The sequence below is a fragment of the Bombina bombina genome, chromosome 2, assembly GCF_027579735.1.
Source record: "Bombina bombina isolate aBomBom1 chromosome 2, aBomBom1.pri, whole genome shotgun sequence".
Taxonomy (NCBI): Eukaryota; Metazoa; Chordata; class Amphibia; order Anura; family Bombinatoridae; genus Bombina; species Bombina bombina.
This window is the reverse complement of record NC_069500.1, coordinates 178,665,146-178,684,773: the sequence shown is the minus strand read 5'-3', so window position 1 is coordinate 178,684,773 and position 19,628 is coordinate 178,665,146. Positions and strand designations below refer to the sequence as shown.

Genomic DNA, 19,628 nt, shown 5'->3' with positions numbered 1-19,628 from the left:
TTTCCAAGATAATAACTTAATATCAACGGAATGTAAGGGTTCAAACGGAACCCCCTGAAGAACTGAAAGAACTAAGTTGAGACTCCAAGGAGGAGTCAAAGGTTTGTAAACAGGCTTGATTCTAACCAGAGCCTGAACAAAGGCTTGAACATCTGGCACAGCTGCCAGCTTTTTGTGAAGTAACACAGACAAGGCAGAAATCTGTCCCTTCAGGGAACTTGCAGATAATCCTTTTTCCAATCCTTCTTGAAGGAAGGATAGAATCTTAGGAATCTTAACCTTGTCCCAAGGGAATCCTTTAGATTCACACCAACAGATATATTTTTTCCAAATCTTGTGGTAAATCTTTCTAGTTACAGGCTTTCAAGATCACCGACGCCCTCTCCTGATTGATCCTGGCTACCAGCCTGGGGATGAGAGGAAACGGCGGGAACACATAAGCTAGTTTGAAGGTCCAAGGTGCTACTAGTGCATCCACTAGAGCCGCCTTGGGATCCCTGGATCTGGACCCGTAGCAAGGAACTTTGAAGTTCTGACGAGAGGCCATCAGATCCATGTCTGGAATGCCCCACAGTTGAGTGACTTGGGCAAAGATTTCCGGATGGAGTTCCCACTCCCCCGGATGCAATGTCTGACGACTCAGAAAATCCGCTTCCCAATTTTCCACTCCTGGGATGTGGATAGCAGACAGGTGGCAGGAGTGAGACTCCGCCCATAGAATGATTTTGGTCACTTCTTCCATCGCTAGGGAACTCCTTGTTCCCCCCTGATGGTTGATGTACGCAACAGTTGTCATGTTGTCTGATTGAAACCGTATGAACTTGGCCCTCGCTAGCTGAGGCCAAGCCTTGAGAGCATTGAATATCGCTCTCAGTTCCAGAATATTTATCGGTAGAAGAGATTCTTCCCGAGACCAAAGACCCTGAGCTTTCAGGGATCCCCAGACCGCGCCCCAGCCCATCAGACTGGCGTCGGTCGTGACAATGACCCACTCTGGTCTGCGGAAGGTCATCCCTTGTGACAGGTTGTCCAGGGACAGCCACCAACGGAGTGAGTCTCTGGTCCTCTGATTTACTTGTATCCTCGGAGACAAGTCTGTATAGTCCCCATTCCACTGACTGAGCATGCACAGTTGTAATGGTCTTAGATGAATGCGCGCAAAAGGAACTATGTCCATTGCCGCTACCATCAAACCTATCACTTCCATGCACTGCGCTATGGAAGGAAGAGGAACGGAATGAAGTATCCGACAAGAGTCTAGAAGTTTTGTTTTTCTGGCCTCTGTCAGAAAAATCCTCATTTCTAAGGAGTCTATTATTGTTCCCAAGAAGGGAACCCTTGTTGACGGAGATAGAGAACTCTTTTCCACGTTCACTTTCCATCCGTGAGATCTGAGAAAGGCCAGGACAATGTCCGTGTGAGCCTTTGCTTGAGGAAGGGACGACGCTTGAATCAGAATGTCGTCCAAGTAAGGTACTACAGCAATGCCCCTTGGTCTTAGCACAGCTAGAAGGGACCCTAGTACCTTTGTGAAAATCCTTGGAGCAGTGGCTAATCCGAAAGGAAGCGACACGAACTGGTAATGCTTGTCCAGGAATGCGAACCTTAGGAACCGATGATGTTCCTTGTGGATAGGAATATGTAGATACGCATCCTTTAAATCCACCGTGGTCATGAATTGACCTTCCTGGATGGAAGGAAGAATAGTTCGAATGGTTTCCATCTTGAACGATGGAACCCTGAGAAACTTGTTTAAGATCTTGAGATCTAAGATTGGTCTGAACGTTCCCTCTTTTTTGGGAACTATGAACAGATTGGAGTAGAACCCCATCCCTTGTTCTCCTAATGGAACAGGATGGATCACTCCCATTTTTAACAGGTCTTCTACACAATGTAAGAATGCCTGTCTTTTTATGTGGTCTGAAGACAACTGAGACCTGTGGAACCTCCCCTTTGGGGGAAGCCCCTTGAATTCCAGAAGATAACCTTGGGAGACTATTTCTAGCGCCCAAGGATCCAGAACATCTCTTGCCCAAGCCTGAGCGAAGAGAGAGAGTCTGCCCCCCACCAGATCCGGTCCCGGATCGGGGGCCAACATTTCATGCTGTCTTGGTAGCAGTGGCAGGTTTCTTGGCCTGCTTTCCCTTGTTCCAGCCTTGCATTGGTCTCCAAGCTGGCTTGGCTTGAGAAGTATTACCCTCTTGCTTAGAGGACGTAGCACTTTGGGCTGGTCCGTTTCTACGAAAGGGACGAAAATTAGGTTTATTTTTTGCCTTGAAAGGCCGATCCTGAGGAAGGGCGTGGCCCTTACCCCCAGTGATATCAGAGATAATCTCTTTCAAGTCAGGGCCAAACAGCGTTTTCCCCTTGAAAGGAATGTTAAGTAGCTTGTTCTTGGAAGACGCATCAGCTGACCAAGATTTCAACCAAAGCGCTCTGCGCGCCACAATAGCAAACCCAGAATTCTTAGCCGCTAACCTAGCCAATTGCAAAGTGGCGTCTAGGGTGAAAGAATTAGCCAATTTGAGAGCATTGATTCTGTCCATAATCTCCTCATAAGGAGGAGAATCACTATCGACCGCCTTTATCAGCTCATCGAACCAGAAACACGCGGCTGTAGCGACAGGGACAATGCATGAAATTGGTTGTAGAAGGTAACCCTGCTGAACAAACATCTTTTTAAGTAAACCTTCTAATTTTTTATCCATAGGATCTTTGAAAGCACAACTATCTTCTATGGGTATAGTGGTGCGTTTGTTTAAAGTGGAAACCGCTCCCTCGACCTTGGGGACTGTCTGCCATAAGTCCTTTCTGGGGTCGACCATAGGAAACAATTTTTTAAATATGGGGGGAGGGACGAAAGGAATACCGGGCCTTTCCCATTCTTTATTTACAATGTCCGCCACCCGCTTGGGTATAGGAAAAGCTTCTGGGAGCCCCGGGACCTCTAGGAACTTGTCCATTTTACATAGTTTCTCTGGGATGACCAACTTGTCACAATCATCCAGAGTGGATAATACCTCCTTAAGCAGAATGCGGAGATGTTCCAACTTAAATTTAAACGTAATCACATCAGGTTCAGCTTGTTGAGAAATGTTCCCTGAATCAGTAATTTCTCCCTCAGACAAAACCTCCCTGGCCCCATCAGACTGGTTTAGGGGCCCTTCAGAACCATTATTATCAGCGTCGTCATGCTCTTCAGTATCTAAAACAGAGCAGTCGCGCTTACGCTGATAAGTGTTCATTTTGGCTAAAATGTTTTTGACAGAATTATCCATTACAGCCGTTAATTGTTGCATAGTAAGGAGTATTGGCGCGCTAGATGTACTAGGGGCCTCCTGAGTGGGCAAGACTCGTGTAGACGAAGGAGGGAATGATGCAGTACCATGCTTACTCCCCTCACTTGAGGAATCATCTTGGGCATCATTGTCATTGTCACATAAATCACATTTATTTAAATGAGAAGGAATTCTGGCTTCCCCACATTCAGAACACAGTCTATCTGGTAGTTCAGACATGTTAAACAGGCATAAACTTGATAACAAAGTACAAAAAACGTTTTAAAATAAAACCGTTACTGTCACTTTAAATTTTAAACTGAACACACTTTATTACTGCAATTGCGAAAAAATATGAAGGAATTGTTCAAAATTCACCAAAATTTCACCACAGTGTCTTAAAGCCTTAAAAGTATTGCACACCAAATTTGGAAGCTTTAACCCTTAAAATAACGGAACCGGAGCCGTTTTTAACTTTAACCCCTTTACAGTCCCTGGTATCTGCTTTGCTGAGACCCAACCAAGCCCAAAGGGGAATACGATACCAAATGACGCCTTCAGAAAGTCTTTTCTAAGTATCAGAGCTCCTCTCACATGCGACTGCATGTCATGCCTCTCAAAAACAAGTGCGCAACACCGGCGCGAAAATGAGGCTCTGCCTATGATTTGGGAAAGCCCCTAAAGAATAAGGTGTCTAAAACAGTGCCTGCCGATATAATCTTATCAAAATACCCAGATTAAATGATTCCTCAAGGCTAAATATGTGTTAATAATGAATCGATTTAGCCCAGAAAAAGTCTACAGTCTTAATAAGCCCTTGTGAAGCCCTTATTTACTATCTTAATAAACATGGCTTACCGGATCCCATAGGGAAAATGACAGCTTCCAGCATTACATCGTCTTGTTAGAATGTGTCATACCTCAAGCAGCAAGAGACTGCTCACTGTTCCCCCAACTGAAGTTAATTGCTCTCAACAGTCCTGTGTGGAACAGCCATGGATTTTAGTGACGGTTGCTAAAATCATTTTCCTCATACAAACAGAAATCTTCATCTCTTTTCTGTTTCTGAGTAAATAGTACATACCAGCACTATTTTAAAATAACAAACTCTTGATTGAATAATAAAAACTACAGTTAAACACTAAAAAACTCTAAGCCATCTCCGTGGAGATGTTGCCTGTACAACGGCAAAGAGAATGACTGGGGTAGGCGGAGCCTAGGAGGGATCATGTGACCAGCTTTGCTGGGCTCTTTGCCATTTCCTGTTGGGGAAGAGAATATCCCACAAGTAAGGATGACGCCGTGGACCGGACACACCTATGTTGGAGAAATGCTGTTTAACCTGAAGGGGAGAGGGCTCTAATTGCGCCTTCCCCCCCCTTCCCCCCCGGTTGAACTAGAGGGGTAAGTGACCCCTCATTTGAAAGGGAGTCACTTGTGCCTGTAAATTGACAAATTAACAGGTGATTGCCATTAAAATGCAACTCCGTATCTCAGCCCCCAAGCCATGTAAAGTGGCAAGTGGGAGTCTGCCTCTTACAATGACCCTGTAAGTTGCAGGTGATCACCGTAAAAATTAGTAATAACCTGCAGCAGCATTTAAAATTATGTTTAAACAGAGGGGAGCCCACTGTTTAGACTAGATGGACAAGTGTCCCCTCAATCGAAAAGGGCATACTCCCCTATTTCAAATGAAGGGTTAATTGCCCAATAGGATGCAGAAGAGTACTGTTAAAAATGGTGATCTCGTCTCACTAGAAAAAGTGATTTCTAGTGGTTGAGGAGGGGGGCTACTATGGAACCCCATCTCCCCCTTTAAGTAAAGAGGGGTGCGTGATCCCTTATTGTGAATAAGTTAATTCCCCTCTCTCACATCCCCTCTGATTTTCAAGTGGTGCACAATGACAAAACAAAGAATTACAAATCAAAGCATTATTCATTTTAATTGAACAATACAAAGTATAAAATCATACCATTTTGCCGTTTAAAGAATGTGAACTTATACTAAAATTTGAGACAATAAAATTGTGTTTAAACTATTTAGGAAATAATGACCCATATGCTGGCATTTACTATGTACACCATAGAAAATGACACAAACATTTATATTATTTTTTTGCATTTCGTTTGTTGATATTTTTTCATATTACGATGGTTCTGCAAACTAAAGATATTTCCTAAAAATGCAATATATTTTAACTTTTTCTGTGAGGTACCTACTCAAATTATATGTGTAAATGAAAGGAGGGCTACACACCTCTAGCATAGTGGTGTGAAATGGCTTAGTAGCAAGAGAGCTAAAGGCCTATTGCTTATTGTTACTTTGAAATGAATCTAATGTATACTCTTAAAATGTGTAGGGTAGTAAGTTAATTAAAAGATGCAGGGACAGCCCAAAATATTAGGAACCAGAATTTAAAAGGACAGTCTACCACAGAATTGTTATTGTTTTAAAAGATAGCTAATCCCTTTATTACCTATTCCCCAGTTTTGCACAACCAACACAGTTATATTAATACACTTTCTACCTCTGTGATTACCTTGCATCTAGGAACCTTCTTCCAGCCCCCTGATCACATGACTGACTGTTTATTATCTATTGTTTTAAATTTAGCATTGTGTTGTGCTAAATCTTAAATAACCCCTGTGCCTGAACACAGTGTTTTATATATATATATATATATATATATATATATATATATATATATATATATATATATAGTCCACGTGTACTTTCTGTCTCTTTGTGTTGAAAAGAGATTTAAAAAGCATGTGATAAGAGGCAGCCCTCAAAGGCTTAGAAATTAAATTAAATGAGCTTCTCTATGTTTAGTTTAATCTAAGAATACCAAAAGAAAAAAGCAATTTTGATGATAAAAGTAAATTGGAAAGTTGATTAAAATTACAAGTCCTTTGAAAAAAAAAAAATTACAAGTCCTATCTGAATAATGAAAGTTTAATGTATACTAGACTGTCCCATTAAGCTCTCATTGTGTGCAGACATATATAGACAGAGAAAAAGACATAAGGTCTGATGGTCTAAAACCCTGATCTAAGAAGTTCATCAGTAGAGCGAGGGCCCTCAAAGAATGTTATAAAGAGAAATTGTAGCTTGAGAGCAGTTTTGGATATAAAGGAGATATACATACAATAGAAAGAAAGTATATATATATATATATATATATATATATATATATATATATATATATATATATATATATATATATATATATATATATATATATATATATATATATATGTGTGTGTGTGTGTGTGTGATAGAAGACTACACTCACTGGTCTTGAGCAAAGCAAAAAATAGCTTTGGTCTGATGAAGGGGATCTGTCCCCGAAACGTCACTTAATTAAAGCTATTTTTTGCTTTGCTCAAGACCAGTGTGTGCTGTCTTCTATTACTTATCATAACCTGCATTCAGCACCCTGGCAACTATACTCCTGTTCGTGAGAGTGCACCTATCTCTGCTAATTATATATATATATATATATATATATATATATATATATATATATATATATATATATATATATATATATACACACACACACACACATTATATTTTTTTATTATCTTAATTTATAGTAAAAACAAATCCTGATTTTTATTTTCTAAAAGTTTTACCTACCTACATTGATCCATTTTGAAAAGGTTTCTTACAAACTGTAGCCAGCGGGAAAATACAGCATTAGTTTCTGCTTTCCTGTTCTCTGAAGTCATAGTTCAGCAACTTGTATATAAGGATAGAACTTTGTTAAGGCTGACAGTTCTGCTTCCAAAAAAAGGTTCTGCAGCAGTTGTGGTCTTTCAACTTCCCAAGCCACAACTACTTTTTTACTAGGCATGGTTAAGTGGTTTTAACAAGCCAAGGACATATGCTGTGGGTTATAGAAACCTCCCCTCCCCTCTTAGATATTTGGTTTGCAAAGTGATATCAAGTAAAATAATTCTAAGGGCTGAAAGGTTTGTACAACAGCTTTCAAACTAAAAAAAAAAAAAAAGGTCAAAATATTATCTGCAATGAAATTTAAAATAATAATAATAATAAAAATAGAACAAAAATGTAATAGCAAGGGTAATCCATTAATAATGTGGTAAAAGAACCAAAAAAACGAACAACATAAGCACATTGCATTAGCAAAACACACACAAAAGCCTGATGCTAACATATTAGCATTTCAATATAGATTTAATGCAAAAACTTGGTAAAGTTATCAATCAAGCTATAAAGCTATTAATATCCCAGTTTAAATGCAGAAAAGATGGAAATGTTAACCCCTTCACTACCTGGACTTTTGGAGAAAAACTTGCCCAAAATAACAGAGAATTTTTAGCATTTTTGCTATCACTCCATTTAAACAGAAATGGAGCCTTTTTTTTTGTCTAATCAACAATTTAAGTTTAAATTTGGACATTATCTTTTTTTACAGTTTTCAAAAGCTTTATTGACAACTCAGAAGATTGAGAAATCAACAGGGTACAGAAAAGGTCAAAAGACCCAAAAATTTAACATGTCAATGTACAGTATGAGCATCATGTTATATTGAGTCATTAATAAAAAAAAAACTGACTCCTTTTCAATGAAGACATAAGGGATTATAGCATAAAAGCATAGGGGATATGAGAATCCCCAGTATTTCTAGTTTGTTGTTTCAGGGGAGAGTAGGGGAGGGGGAAGAAAGGGTTAGGGGATCTCGGATCTCACTCACTCTACAGGTTCTAGCTCAATCAGGGTTCAAGGGGTTGGGTCTCCACTCTGTGTCATATTTGTTTTTCCAGTCCGCCCCAAATAAGTTCAATGAGGACTGAGTTATCTAACTTATAGTAAATATCCTTCTCCATTGTATATATGTATGCCATGGTATTGCAGGCTCTAGCCCAGTTTGGGGGAGAATCCTTTTTACAGGCACAAGCAATGGAGTTTTTAACAGTCGTAAATAGGTAAATACATATATATGCATGGTGTTTCGGTAAAGCGTGTATGTCTATATGTAGCAGGGCTATGGATGGAGACCTGGGCAGGGATATACCCATGTTGGATAGAACTAAAAAGAATGTGTTCCACAGGGGACAAATCTTAGGGCACTCCCACCAAATGTGCATCGTTTTACCTCTCTGACCACAACCTCTCCAACAGCCAGGGGATGCATTAGGAAACATCCTAGCTAACCCAGTAGGGACATAATACCAGTGAGCTAAGAGTTTGTAAAAAGTCCCGTATAGTGTTGTACAATGGATTGCTTTTTGAGTGAATTCCAGAGTACGTCTCCAAATATGAGGGGACACCGGACTACCCAAAAGAGACTCCCATCGCTGTAAGCGAGGTGGAGTTTCAGAAAACAATACCCCCCCAAATAATGAATAATGTATGGATAAGGGCCTATGGAGTCTGTTACCTTGGCACAAGATGGTTTCCCATGGGGTAGGCGGGCGAGCTAGGCATGGTTTAAAACCCCAACTAGTTAAAAAGCTTTTGATTCTATGGAATTTGAAAGGTCGGTATGGTGTGATTTGGGATCTAACCCAGAATTGGGTAATGTGTTTAAATCATACCTGCGAGGGGAGGAGCATAGGTCTGAGACCATATTGACTCCTAGCCTGGCTAGGAACCAAAAACACTATATACATAAATATTTTGGCGAATTGTGCACCACGTCAAAATATTCAGTTACGCCCCAAACAATTGCATTGCACTGTGTCCACCCGTGGAGGAAGAATGTCGGCATCAGGCCTGGAGCAGCGTTGAGGATTGGTTTGGTCGCATTGGGAGCAACGTAACGCTGGCTCGGTAGGAATCGTCATTCATTATTGAAGTAAGTGGACCGTGTCTGCAAGCAAGTATAAAAGTCATGAGATCGGAACATTTATGCATGTTTTCATTTGATGTTTTAAGTAATGTTGCAATTGGTAAATTTATCCTCAATATGTTTTAAGCATTTGGATTGTCTCTACAAACGAGGATTGTGAGTTTGACAAATCTTATTGCTTATTGGTGAAAGAACGAGGCAAATATCACAAATCTATCAGCCCGGATCAGTCGCATTAGGAGCTGGCTCGGCAGAAATCGTTATACATCACGGAAGTAAACTGTGTCTGCAATCAAAAATTAAGTTTATGAGATCAGAACATTGATGAGTATTATTACCTGTGGAATATTGTGACCGGTTGATTTGACCAAATGCGGTTTTATCAATTTTTTGGCTGTCACCTAATACGAGGGTTGTGAGTTTGATATATATTGCTGGTGATAATAAAGTAAGGCAATCACAAGCCCTGGAGCCCGGTAATTGCATTTTTGGGCTCAAGTTGTAAATGACATCTGCCAATATATTGCCTGTCTGAACATTCATGTTAATGGTAATTGTATTTGTGGGCTTAAGCTGCAAACAACATCTACCAATATATTGCCTGTCTGCTAGGGCGTAATAAGAACCAATTGCAACATTTAGTTCTACTGTTAATAAAAAGCAATATACGTAGCTACCATTGAACAGGGATGTGGGGGCATGTGAAAGAATTTAAGCCCTCCTTGTTTCCCTGTATGTGGCATAAAAGATAGCATCAAATGAATATTACTCATGTGAAAATTAAGATTACACATTTAATTTGAAAAGTGTGGTTTACAGGACAGAAAGAGCATAGTCCTATGGTATCAAGGCAGCTAACACATTAAAAGATTAATTGCCGTTCGGTTTAACATTTTTTGGGGTGAAGATACTTTAATTATTGGACGTTTATTGGGGAATAATTTGATAAGCACATTCAAAAATGGAGGATGAAAACATAAGTTTGAAGAAATTGATCTTTAACATTGAAAATAGGAAGAGTTACTTTGATAAGGTATTTTCAAAAACAGGAAGTGTGGAACGTGCTCCCAGAGATATGAAAAGTTTATTTAAGCAAATGGACAAACTTATTTTGACTGATTTGAGGTTAATGTGGATCAAGTGACTTTTGAGCATTATATTGATGTTGAAAGAATACCCAGGGGGTTACACATCAAAAAATTTCCATCATATGATTTGGAGGATGAGGAATTAGAACAGGAATGGAAAAATGCTTTAACCACTTGCTCATTAACGTTGTTGGATGTTCTGGCCAGAAGCAAGTCTAATAAAAGAGATGCTTTAAAAGAAAAAATCATGAGTGCAAAATCTGAATTGAAAATGTTTAAAACAAATGAAAAATATCATGGTTCAAAGATCAGCATGAAGCTGAGAATCAAAAAATCTGACAATGAACTTGCAGCTCAAAAGAGTCAAAAAATCAATAGAGACTGAGGATTACCTTAATAAGGTGTATGATTGGTCAAGGTTCATCAGGAAGCCAAGACGTTTCCATAATAGAAAGAAACATACAGATGAGTCTGATCATGAAGAAAAAAAATAGAAAAGAGAAAATGGGTAAAGCGACAGTTCCCAAATCTATCTTGAAAGGCAAGACTACAAAGCATGTGGGCTTTTCCTCAACAGAAGGTGATACATCAGATCCAGACCCCGGGAGTGTATCTTATGTTTCTCTCTCTCTTCTCTTCCCTCTTTTTCTTTGCAGGATTCGTCTGATAGTTATTCGGAGGAAGAACAACTGGCTGCACAAGTAAAGAACAAGAACAGCATTATCCCTTTAGGAGGAAAAAAACCTGTAGAGCAGGGAGAAGAAAAAACAAAATTTATGCTTACCTGATAAATATCTTTCTTTCTCTTGTGGTGTATCCAGTCCACGGGTTCATCCATTACTTGTGGGATGTTCTCCTTCCCAACAGGAAGTTGCAAGAGGACACCCACAGCAGAGCCGTCTATATAGCTCCTCCCCTAACTGCAACCCCCAGTCATTCGACCGAAGACAAGCAAGAAAAAGGAGAAACTATAGGGTACATTTTGTTTTCTCTTGTAAGGTGTATCCAGACCACGGGTTCACCCATTACTTGTGGGATACCAATACCAAAGCTTTAGGACATGGATGAAGGAAGGGACAAGGCAGGAACTTAAACGGAAGGCACCACTGCCTGCAAGACCTTTCTCCCAAAAATAGCAAAAGTATCAAATTTGTAGAATTTAGAAAAAGTTTGAAGCGAAGACCAAGTCGCCGCCTTACAAATCTGTTCAACAGAGGCCTCATTTTTAAAAGACCATGTGGAAGCTACCGCTCTAGTGGAATGAGCTGTAATTCTTTCAGGAGGCTGCTGGCCAGCAGTCTCATAAGCGAAACGGATTATGCTTCTCAGCCAAAAAGAAAGAGAAGATGCTGAAGCCTTTTGGCCTCTCCTCTGTCCAGAGTAGACAACAAACAATGCAGATGTTTGACGAAAATCCTTCGTAGCTTGTAAATAAAAAAACTTTAAAGCACGAACCACGTCAAGATTGTGTAACAGACGTTCCTTCTTTGAAGAAGGATTAGGACACAGTGACGGAACTACAATCTCCTGATTGATATTCTTATTAGATACCACCTTAGGAAGAAATCCAGGTTTGGTACACAACACTACCTTATCTGTATGGAATATCAGATAAGGGGAATCACACTGTAAGGCAGATAACTCTGAAACTCTTCGAGCCGAAGAGATAGCTACCAAAAACAGAACTTTCCACAAAAACAGAACTTTCCAAGATAAAAGCTTAATATCTATGGAATGCAGAGGTTCAAACTGAACCCCTTGAAGAACTTTAAGAACTAAATTTAAACGCCATGGCGGAGCAACAGGTTTAAACAGAGGCTTGATTCTAACTAAAGCCTGACAAAACGCCTTAACGTCTGGAACATCTGCCAGACGCTTGTGCAGAAGAATAGACAGAGCAGAAATCTGTCCCTTTAAGGAACTAGCTGACAATCCCTTCTCCAATCCTTCTTGGAGAAAGGATAATATCCTAGGAATCCTAACCTTACTCCATGAGTAACCCTTGGATTCACACCATATCTTATGATAGATTTTCCTGGTGACAGGCTTTCGAGCCTGAATTAAGGTATCAATGACCGACTCGGAGAAACCACGTTTTGGTAAAATCAAGCGTTCAATCTCCAAGCAGTCAGCCGCAGAGAAATTAGATTTGGATGTTTGAATGGACCTTGGAGTAGAAGGTCCTGTCTCAGCGGCAGAGTCCATGGTGGAAGGGATGACATATCCACCAGATCTGCATACCAAGTCCTGTGTGGCCACGCAGGTGCTATCAAAATCACTGAAGCTCTCTCCTGCTTGATCTTGGCAATCAGACGAGGGAGGAGAGGAAATTCTTCTGGTTTGCTCCATAGTTGAATCAGCTGGGCAAATACCTCCGGCTGGAGCTCCCACTCCCCCGGATGAAAAGTCTGCCGACTTAGAAAATCCGCCTCCCAGTTCTCTACTCCTGGGATATGGATAGCTGAGAGATGGCAAGAGTGAACCTCTGCCCATAGAATTATCTCTGAAACCTCCAACATTGCCAGGGGGCTTCTTGTCCCCCCCTGATGGTTGATATAGGCTACAGTCGTGATATTGTCCGACTGAAATCTGATGAACCTGACTGCAGCTAGTTGAGGCCAAGCCTGAAGAGCATTGAATATCGCTCTCAGTTCCAGAATGTTTATCGGAAGGAGGGCTTCCTCCCGATTCCACGAACCCTGAGCCTTCATTGAGTTCCAGACTGCGCCCCAGCCCAGAAGGCTGGCATCTGTCGTGACTATAGTCCACTCTGGCCTGCAGAAACTCATTCCCCTGGACAGATGGACCCGAGAGAACCACTAGAGAAGAGAATCCCTGGTCTCTTGATCCAGATTTAGCAGAGGGGACAAATCTGTGTAATCCCCATTCCACCGATTGTGCATGCAAAGTTGCAGTGGTCTGAGATGTAGGCGGGCAAATGGAACTATGTCCATTGCCGCTACCATTAGGCCAATTACTTCCATACACTGAGCCACTGACGGCCGAGAAGTGGAATGAAGAGCACGGCAGGAAGTTAGAAGCTTTGATAACCTGACCTCTGTCAACCTTCCACCCGTGAGACCTCAGAAAAGCCAGAACAATGTCCGTATGAGACTCAACATTTTGATACAGGCGTCGACTTTTCAAATCGCAGTCTAGGTAAGGAGCCACCGCTATGCCCCATGGCCTTAGAGGGACCCTAGAACCTTCGTAAAGACTCTTGGTGCCGTGGCTAACCCGAAGGGAAGAGCCACAAACTGGTAATGACTGTCTAAGAAGGCAAACCTGAGGAACTGATGATGATCTCTGTGAATTGGAATGTGGAGATAAGTATCCTTTAAGTCCACGGTAGTCATATTGACCCTCCTGGATCATAGGGAGGATGGTTCGGATAGTCTCCATCTTGAAGGATGGGACCCTGAGAAATTTGTTTAGGATCTTGAGATCCAAGATTGGTCTTAATGTTCCCTCTTTCTTGGGAACTATAAACAGATTTGAATAGAAGCCCTGCCCCTGTTCCTCCCTTGGAACTGGGTGGATCACTCCCATAACCAGCATGTCTTGAACACAACGTAAGAATGCCTCTCTCTTTATCTGGTTTACATGGAGATGAAGCTTTGAAGTCCAGAAGATATCCCTGGGAAACAATCTCTAATGCCCAGGGATCCTGGACGTCTCTTGCCCAAGCCTGGGTGGAGAGAAGATAGAGATGATAGAGATAGAGATAGAGATGATAGAGATAGAGATAGAGATGATAGAGATAGAGATGATAGAGATAGAGATGATAGAGATAGAGATAGAGATGATAGAGATAGAGATGATAGAGATAGAGATAGAGATGATAGAGATAGAGATAGAGATGATAGAGATGATAGAGATGATAGAGATAATAGAGATAGAGATGATAGAGATGATAGAGATAGAGATGATAGAGATGATAGAGATAGAGATAGAGATAGAGTCTGCCCCCACTAGATCAGGTCCCGGATCGGGGGCTACTCCTTCATGCTGTCTTAGAGGCAGCCGTAGGTTTCTTGGCCTGTTTCCCGTTATTTCAAGCCTGGTTCGGTCTCCAGACTGGTTTGGACTGGGCGAAATTTCCCTCTTGTTTTGCATTAGAGGAAACTGAAGCTGCGCCACTCTTGAAGTTTCAAAAGGAACGAAAATTATTCTGTTTGGGCTTTAACTTATTGGACCTATCCTGAGGAAGGGCGTGACCTTTTCCTCCAGTAATATCAGAAATGATCTCCTTCAGACCGGGCCCGAATAGGGTCTGTCCCTTGAAGTGGATGTTAAGAAGCTTAGACTTTGAAGTAACGTCTGCTGACCAGGATTTAAGCCATAGCGCCCTCCGCGCCAAAATGGCAAAACCTGAATTCTTAGCCGTTAGCTTGGCTAAATGAAAAATGGTGTCAGAAATAAAGGAGTTAGCTAACTTAAGAGCTTTAATCCTGTCTAGAATATCGTCTAACGGGGTCTCCACCTGTAGAGCCTCCTCAAGAGACTCAAACCAAAAAGCCGCTGCAGCAGTAACTGGGGCAATGCATGCAAGAGGCTGGAGAATAAAACCTTGATGTATAAAAATTTTATTAAGGAGACCCTACAATTTTTTATCCATAGGATCTAGGAAAGCACAACTGCCCTCGACGGGGATAGTTGTACGCTTAGCTAGGATGGAGACTGCTCCCTCCACCTTAGGAACCGTCTGCTACGAGTCCCGTATGGTGGCATCTATTGGAAACTACTTTTTAAAAGCAGGAGGGGGAGAGAACGGCACACCTGGTCTATCCCATTCCTTAGTAATTTCTTAAAACCTCTTAGGGACTGGAAAAACATCAGTGTAAACAGGCACTGCAAAGTATTTGTCCATTTTACACAATTTCTCTGGAACCCCAATGGGGTCACAGTCATCCAGAGTCGCTAAAACCTCCCTAAGCAATAAGCGGAGGTGTTCAAGCTTAAATTTAAATGCTGTCATCTCAGAATCAGACTGAAGTAACGCCTTCCCTGAGTCTGAAATGTCACCCACAGATAGAAGCTCACCTGCCTCGGTTTCTGAGCATTGTGAGGGTATATCGGACACAGGCAATAAAGCGTCAGAAAGCTCTGTATTAATTCTAGCCCCAGAGCTGTCTCGCTTTCCTTGTAGCCCTGGCAGTTTGGAGAATACCTCTGTGAGGGTAGCATTCATAACTGCCGCCATGTCCTGTAAGGTAAAAGAATTAGACGCGCTAGATGTACTTGGCGTCACTTGAGCGGGAGTTATAGGTTCTGACACATGGGGAGAGCTAGATGGCATAATCTCCCTCTTTTTAGTCAGAGAATCCCCTGGAGATAAATCTTTAAGCGCCATAATATGGTCTTTATAGTTTATAGAAATTTCAGTACATTTGGTACACATTCTAAGAGGGGGTTCCACAATGGCTTCCAAACATATTGAACAAGGAGTTTCCTCTATGTCAGACATGTTTAACAGACTAGTAATGAGACAAGCAAAATTGGAAAACACTTTAATAAAGGTGAAACAGCAATTAAACAAAAATGTTACTGTGCCCTTAAGAGAAAAAAAAAACTAGCACTTAAACTGCAAAACAGTGAAAAAATACAGTAAAATCTTTGAAATTTTTACAGTATGTGTAAAGGACTAAAGCAACATTGCACCCACTTGCAAATGGATGATTAACCCCTTAGGCCCCAAACCGGATTGAAAAACGTTAAAAACCAATTGAGCACCATGCCACTGCTCTGCTGAGGCTCCTACCTGCCCTTAAATACGATTTTGTGCAGAAATAACCCCTTTGAAATGGTTCTCAGATGCCAGAGGACTCTTCTAGGGAAGCTGGATGTCTCAGTCTGTATTAAAACTGCACAGAGAGCTAAAATAGGCCCCCTCCCACCATGTACTGGATGTCAGAGGGGCCTTAAGAAAATACTCCTGGGAGTATCTGACTAGCCATGTGGAAACTAGGCCCCAAATAAAGACTTATCTCGCTCAGAGAAAAAACGTCCTATTTATGAAATCATGTAAACGTTTTGTCAATAAGCAATATGAATATTAACATGAGCATTACCCTGTTATGTAAGCATGATCCCAGTCGCTGTTAAATCACTGCATCAGGCTTACCTCAAATACAAAAAGGCTCTTTCAGCATTTTCTAGAACTTATTCCTCTCTAGAAATAAAAATACTGAACATACCTCAAAGCAGGTAATCTGCAGGCCGTTCCCCCAACTGAAGTTTTCCCATATTCATCAGTTATGTGTGAGAACAGCAATGGACTTTAGTTACAAACCGCTAAGATCATCAAATCTCCAGGCAGAATTCTTCTTCTAATTTCTGCTTGAGAGAAAAACAGTACAACGCCGGTACCGTTTAAAAATAACAAACTTTTGATTGAAGGTAAAACTACACTAAGTCACCACATATCTCTTGATACTTCATTTCTTGTTGAGAGTTGCAAGAGAATGACTGGGGGTGGCAGTTAGGGGAGGAGCTATATAGACAGCTCTGCTGTGGGTGTCCTCTTGCAACTTCCTGTTGGGAAGGAGAATATCCCACAAGTAATGGAGTAACCCGTGGACTGGATACACCTTACAAGAGAAAAATACATTTGTGGTTATTCTTTTTTTGGTTATGTTTACTGTAAAAGTTTTTTTTTTGGTTGTTTTTTTACTTTTACTGTGCCAGATTTTTACATTTCACTACTCTTTTTTTTATAACGTCTAAAACTGGGGCTGTTTTTTTCTTACCAAAACCCCTGTCAAACCTATGCATGGGGGGGGCATATGTGTACTCAGGAGGTCTTGCAGAAAACAACCTGGAGTGTTTTTTTGCAGTAACTTACAACAGGCTCCTAAATCATAGCCAAAAAGCAATGTGTGTGTAAAAATCAAAAATACCACCACACACTTTCTGCATTTTTTTTTGCTAAAACAGTTGCATCAAAGGCATCAAAACACCCCATATACAATACCTTGGGGTCTCAACTTATAAAATATATGCACATTCATGGCGAGCAAATAAATTGGGGTATGTAAAAAAGCCCCCTCAAAGAAGATATGTTAAATTTGAAAAAAAAATCAAAACACATGTCAGAAGTTTGGCATTGCAAACCCCAACCAACCCAACAAACTTATGCATAGGTAGTATCACTGTATTCAGGAGATCTTGCTGAACAAATTTTGGGGTGTTCTTTGGCAGTAGCACATAACAGGAACTGAGAATCCATGCCTAAAGTACAATTTGTGTGAAAAATAACACAAAAAAAGGACTACCCAAAAGTTTGACAAAGACTGATGGTTGAATTAGTGCATGGAAAGTGTTAAAATACCTGCATTTCAAATACCCTAGGGTGTCTACTTTTCAAAAATATATGTTTTGATGGGGGTAAATTACATTGACCGGCTTCAGAAATGACTTAAATAGGAAATGGGTGCATGATGACAGATGTGAAAATTCCAAGTTGAAAAACTGAAATGCGCCCCCTAAAATTAAAGCCTTTTAGCTCCCCGAGAACCCAACACACCTATACATGGGTGATATCACTGTACTTAGAAGATGTTGCTGAACACATATTGGGGTGTTATTTGGCAGTTACCCTTAACATTCTCAGTAAATGTATTCTTAAATTGCTATTTTGTAAAAAAAAAAAAAAAAAAAAAATTTCTTTCAAACTTTGGCATAGATTGGTAGCAAAATGGTTGCTTTTTAAAAGAGTCATAAATACCCCAAGTTTAATACCTTAGGTTGTCTTCTTAAAAATATATACATGTGAAGGGTTATTCAGGGATTCCTGACAGATATCAGTGTTCCAATGTAATTTTGAAAAAAAAAATGGTTTTGAAATAGCAAAGTGCTACTTGTACTTATTGCCCTATAACTTGAAAAAAAAGCAAAGAACATGTAAACATTGAGTATTTCTAAACTCAGGACAAAATTTAGAAACTATTTAGCAAGGGTGTTTTATGGTAGTTGTTGAAGTGTAACAGATTTTGGGAGTCAAAGTTAGAAAGTGTGTGTTTATTTCCATTTTTTTCCTCATTTTATAATTTTTTTTATAGTAAATTATAAGATATGATAAAAAAAAAAAATGGTATCTTTAGAAAGTCTATTTAATAGGGAGTAAAATGGTATATAATATAATATGTGTGAGTACAGTAAATGAGTAAGAAGAAAATTACAGTTAAAACACAAACACTGCAGAAATGTAAAAATAGCCTTGGTCCCAAACGGTCAGAAAATGGAAAAGTGTTGTGGTCCTTAAGGGGTTAAAGGGATATGAAACCTATTTTTTTTTCTTTCATTATTCATATAGAGTAGAGCTTTCCAAACTTTTCATGTTGGTGACACACTTTTTAGACCTACATCATTTTGCGACACAGTAATTCAGTTGTACTAACAAACAGGAGGTTAAATTAATTTGTTTTAAGAGATACGGACACATACATAAATTATATAATAACAAAATGTATTTACAAGTAACAGTATGTATGCAAGAATTAAAAAAAAAATATCACCAATAGCTACTTAATATTTTAATGGTATGTATGAGGTTGATGGGATGAACAGTTTCTGAAAATTTGGTGGAATATTAACCCCTTAATGACCGAGGACGTGCAGGGTACGTCCTCAAAAAAAAAGGCAGTTAACGCCTGAGGACGTACCCTGCACGTCCTCGGTGTGGAAAGCAGCTGGAAGCGATCCTGCTCGCTTCCAGCTGCTTTCCAGTTATTGCAGTGATGCCTGCAATAACCTTACATGGCCATCCGATGCAGAGAGAGCCACTCTGTGGCCCTCTCTGCACCGGACATTGATGGCCGGTATCGTTGGTGGGTGGGAGCTGACTTGGGAGGCGGGTGGGCGGCCATCGGTGTGCCCTTTGACGTCAAGGGGGGCGGGACCGTTAGGGGGCGCGCGCGTGCACTGAGGGTGGCGGGCGGTTGCGTGCACGGGGCGGGAGCGGGTGGGAACCGCTACACTATGGAAAATATTTTTAGTAAAAAATGCCCAAATCTTGTTTGTGCAAAAGCACAAAAAGAGATCGTGGAGGGGTGGGGGGTTGGTTTTGTGTGGGGGGATGCTACACTACAGAAAAGTTTAATAAAAATTAAAAAAAAAAAAAAACATGTTTTCTTCTAAACTGGGTACTGGCAGACAGCTGCCAGTACCCAAGATGGCGCAGATTAAGTTAGAGTGGGAGGGTTATAGAGCTGTTTGGGGGGGGATCAGTGAGGTTGGGGGCTAAGGGGGCATAGTACACAGCAGCATATGTAAATATGCTTTTTAAAAAAAAAAAAAAAAAACAAATATAGTTTTTATTTTAGTACTGGCAGACTTTCTGCCAGTACTTAAGATGGCGGGGACAATTGTGGGGTGCGGGAGGGAAGAGAGCTGTTTGGGAGGAATCAGGGGGTCTGATGTTTCAGGTGGGAGGCTGAGCT

General features: G+C 40.7%; 1 protein-coding gene across 3 annotated transcripts in view; it reads right to left on the bottom strand.

The window, feature by feature from the left end:
* The window catches only part of HOMER1 (homer scaffold protein 1), a 399,318-nt gene that overhangs the window by 317,031 nt on the left and 62,659 nt on the right, over nt 1–19,628 (bottom strand). Inside the window, exon 1 of one of the 3 annotated variants that reach the window (XM_053701364.1) lies at nt 6,922–7,104. The exons of the other annotated variants lie outside the window; for them this stretch is intronic. Within the exon in view, the coding sequence (XP_053557339.1) occupies nt 6,922–7,013 (92 nt within the window). The 5' untranslated portion in view covers nt 7,014–7,104. Of the gene's footprint in view, nt 1–6,921; nt 7,105–19,628 lie in introns of those variants that run through there. 3 annotated transcript variants of the gene reach the window in all.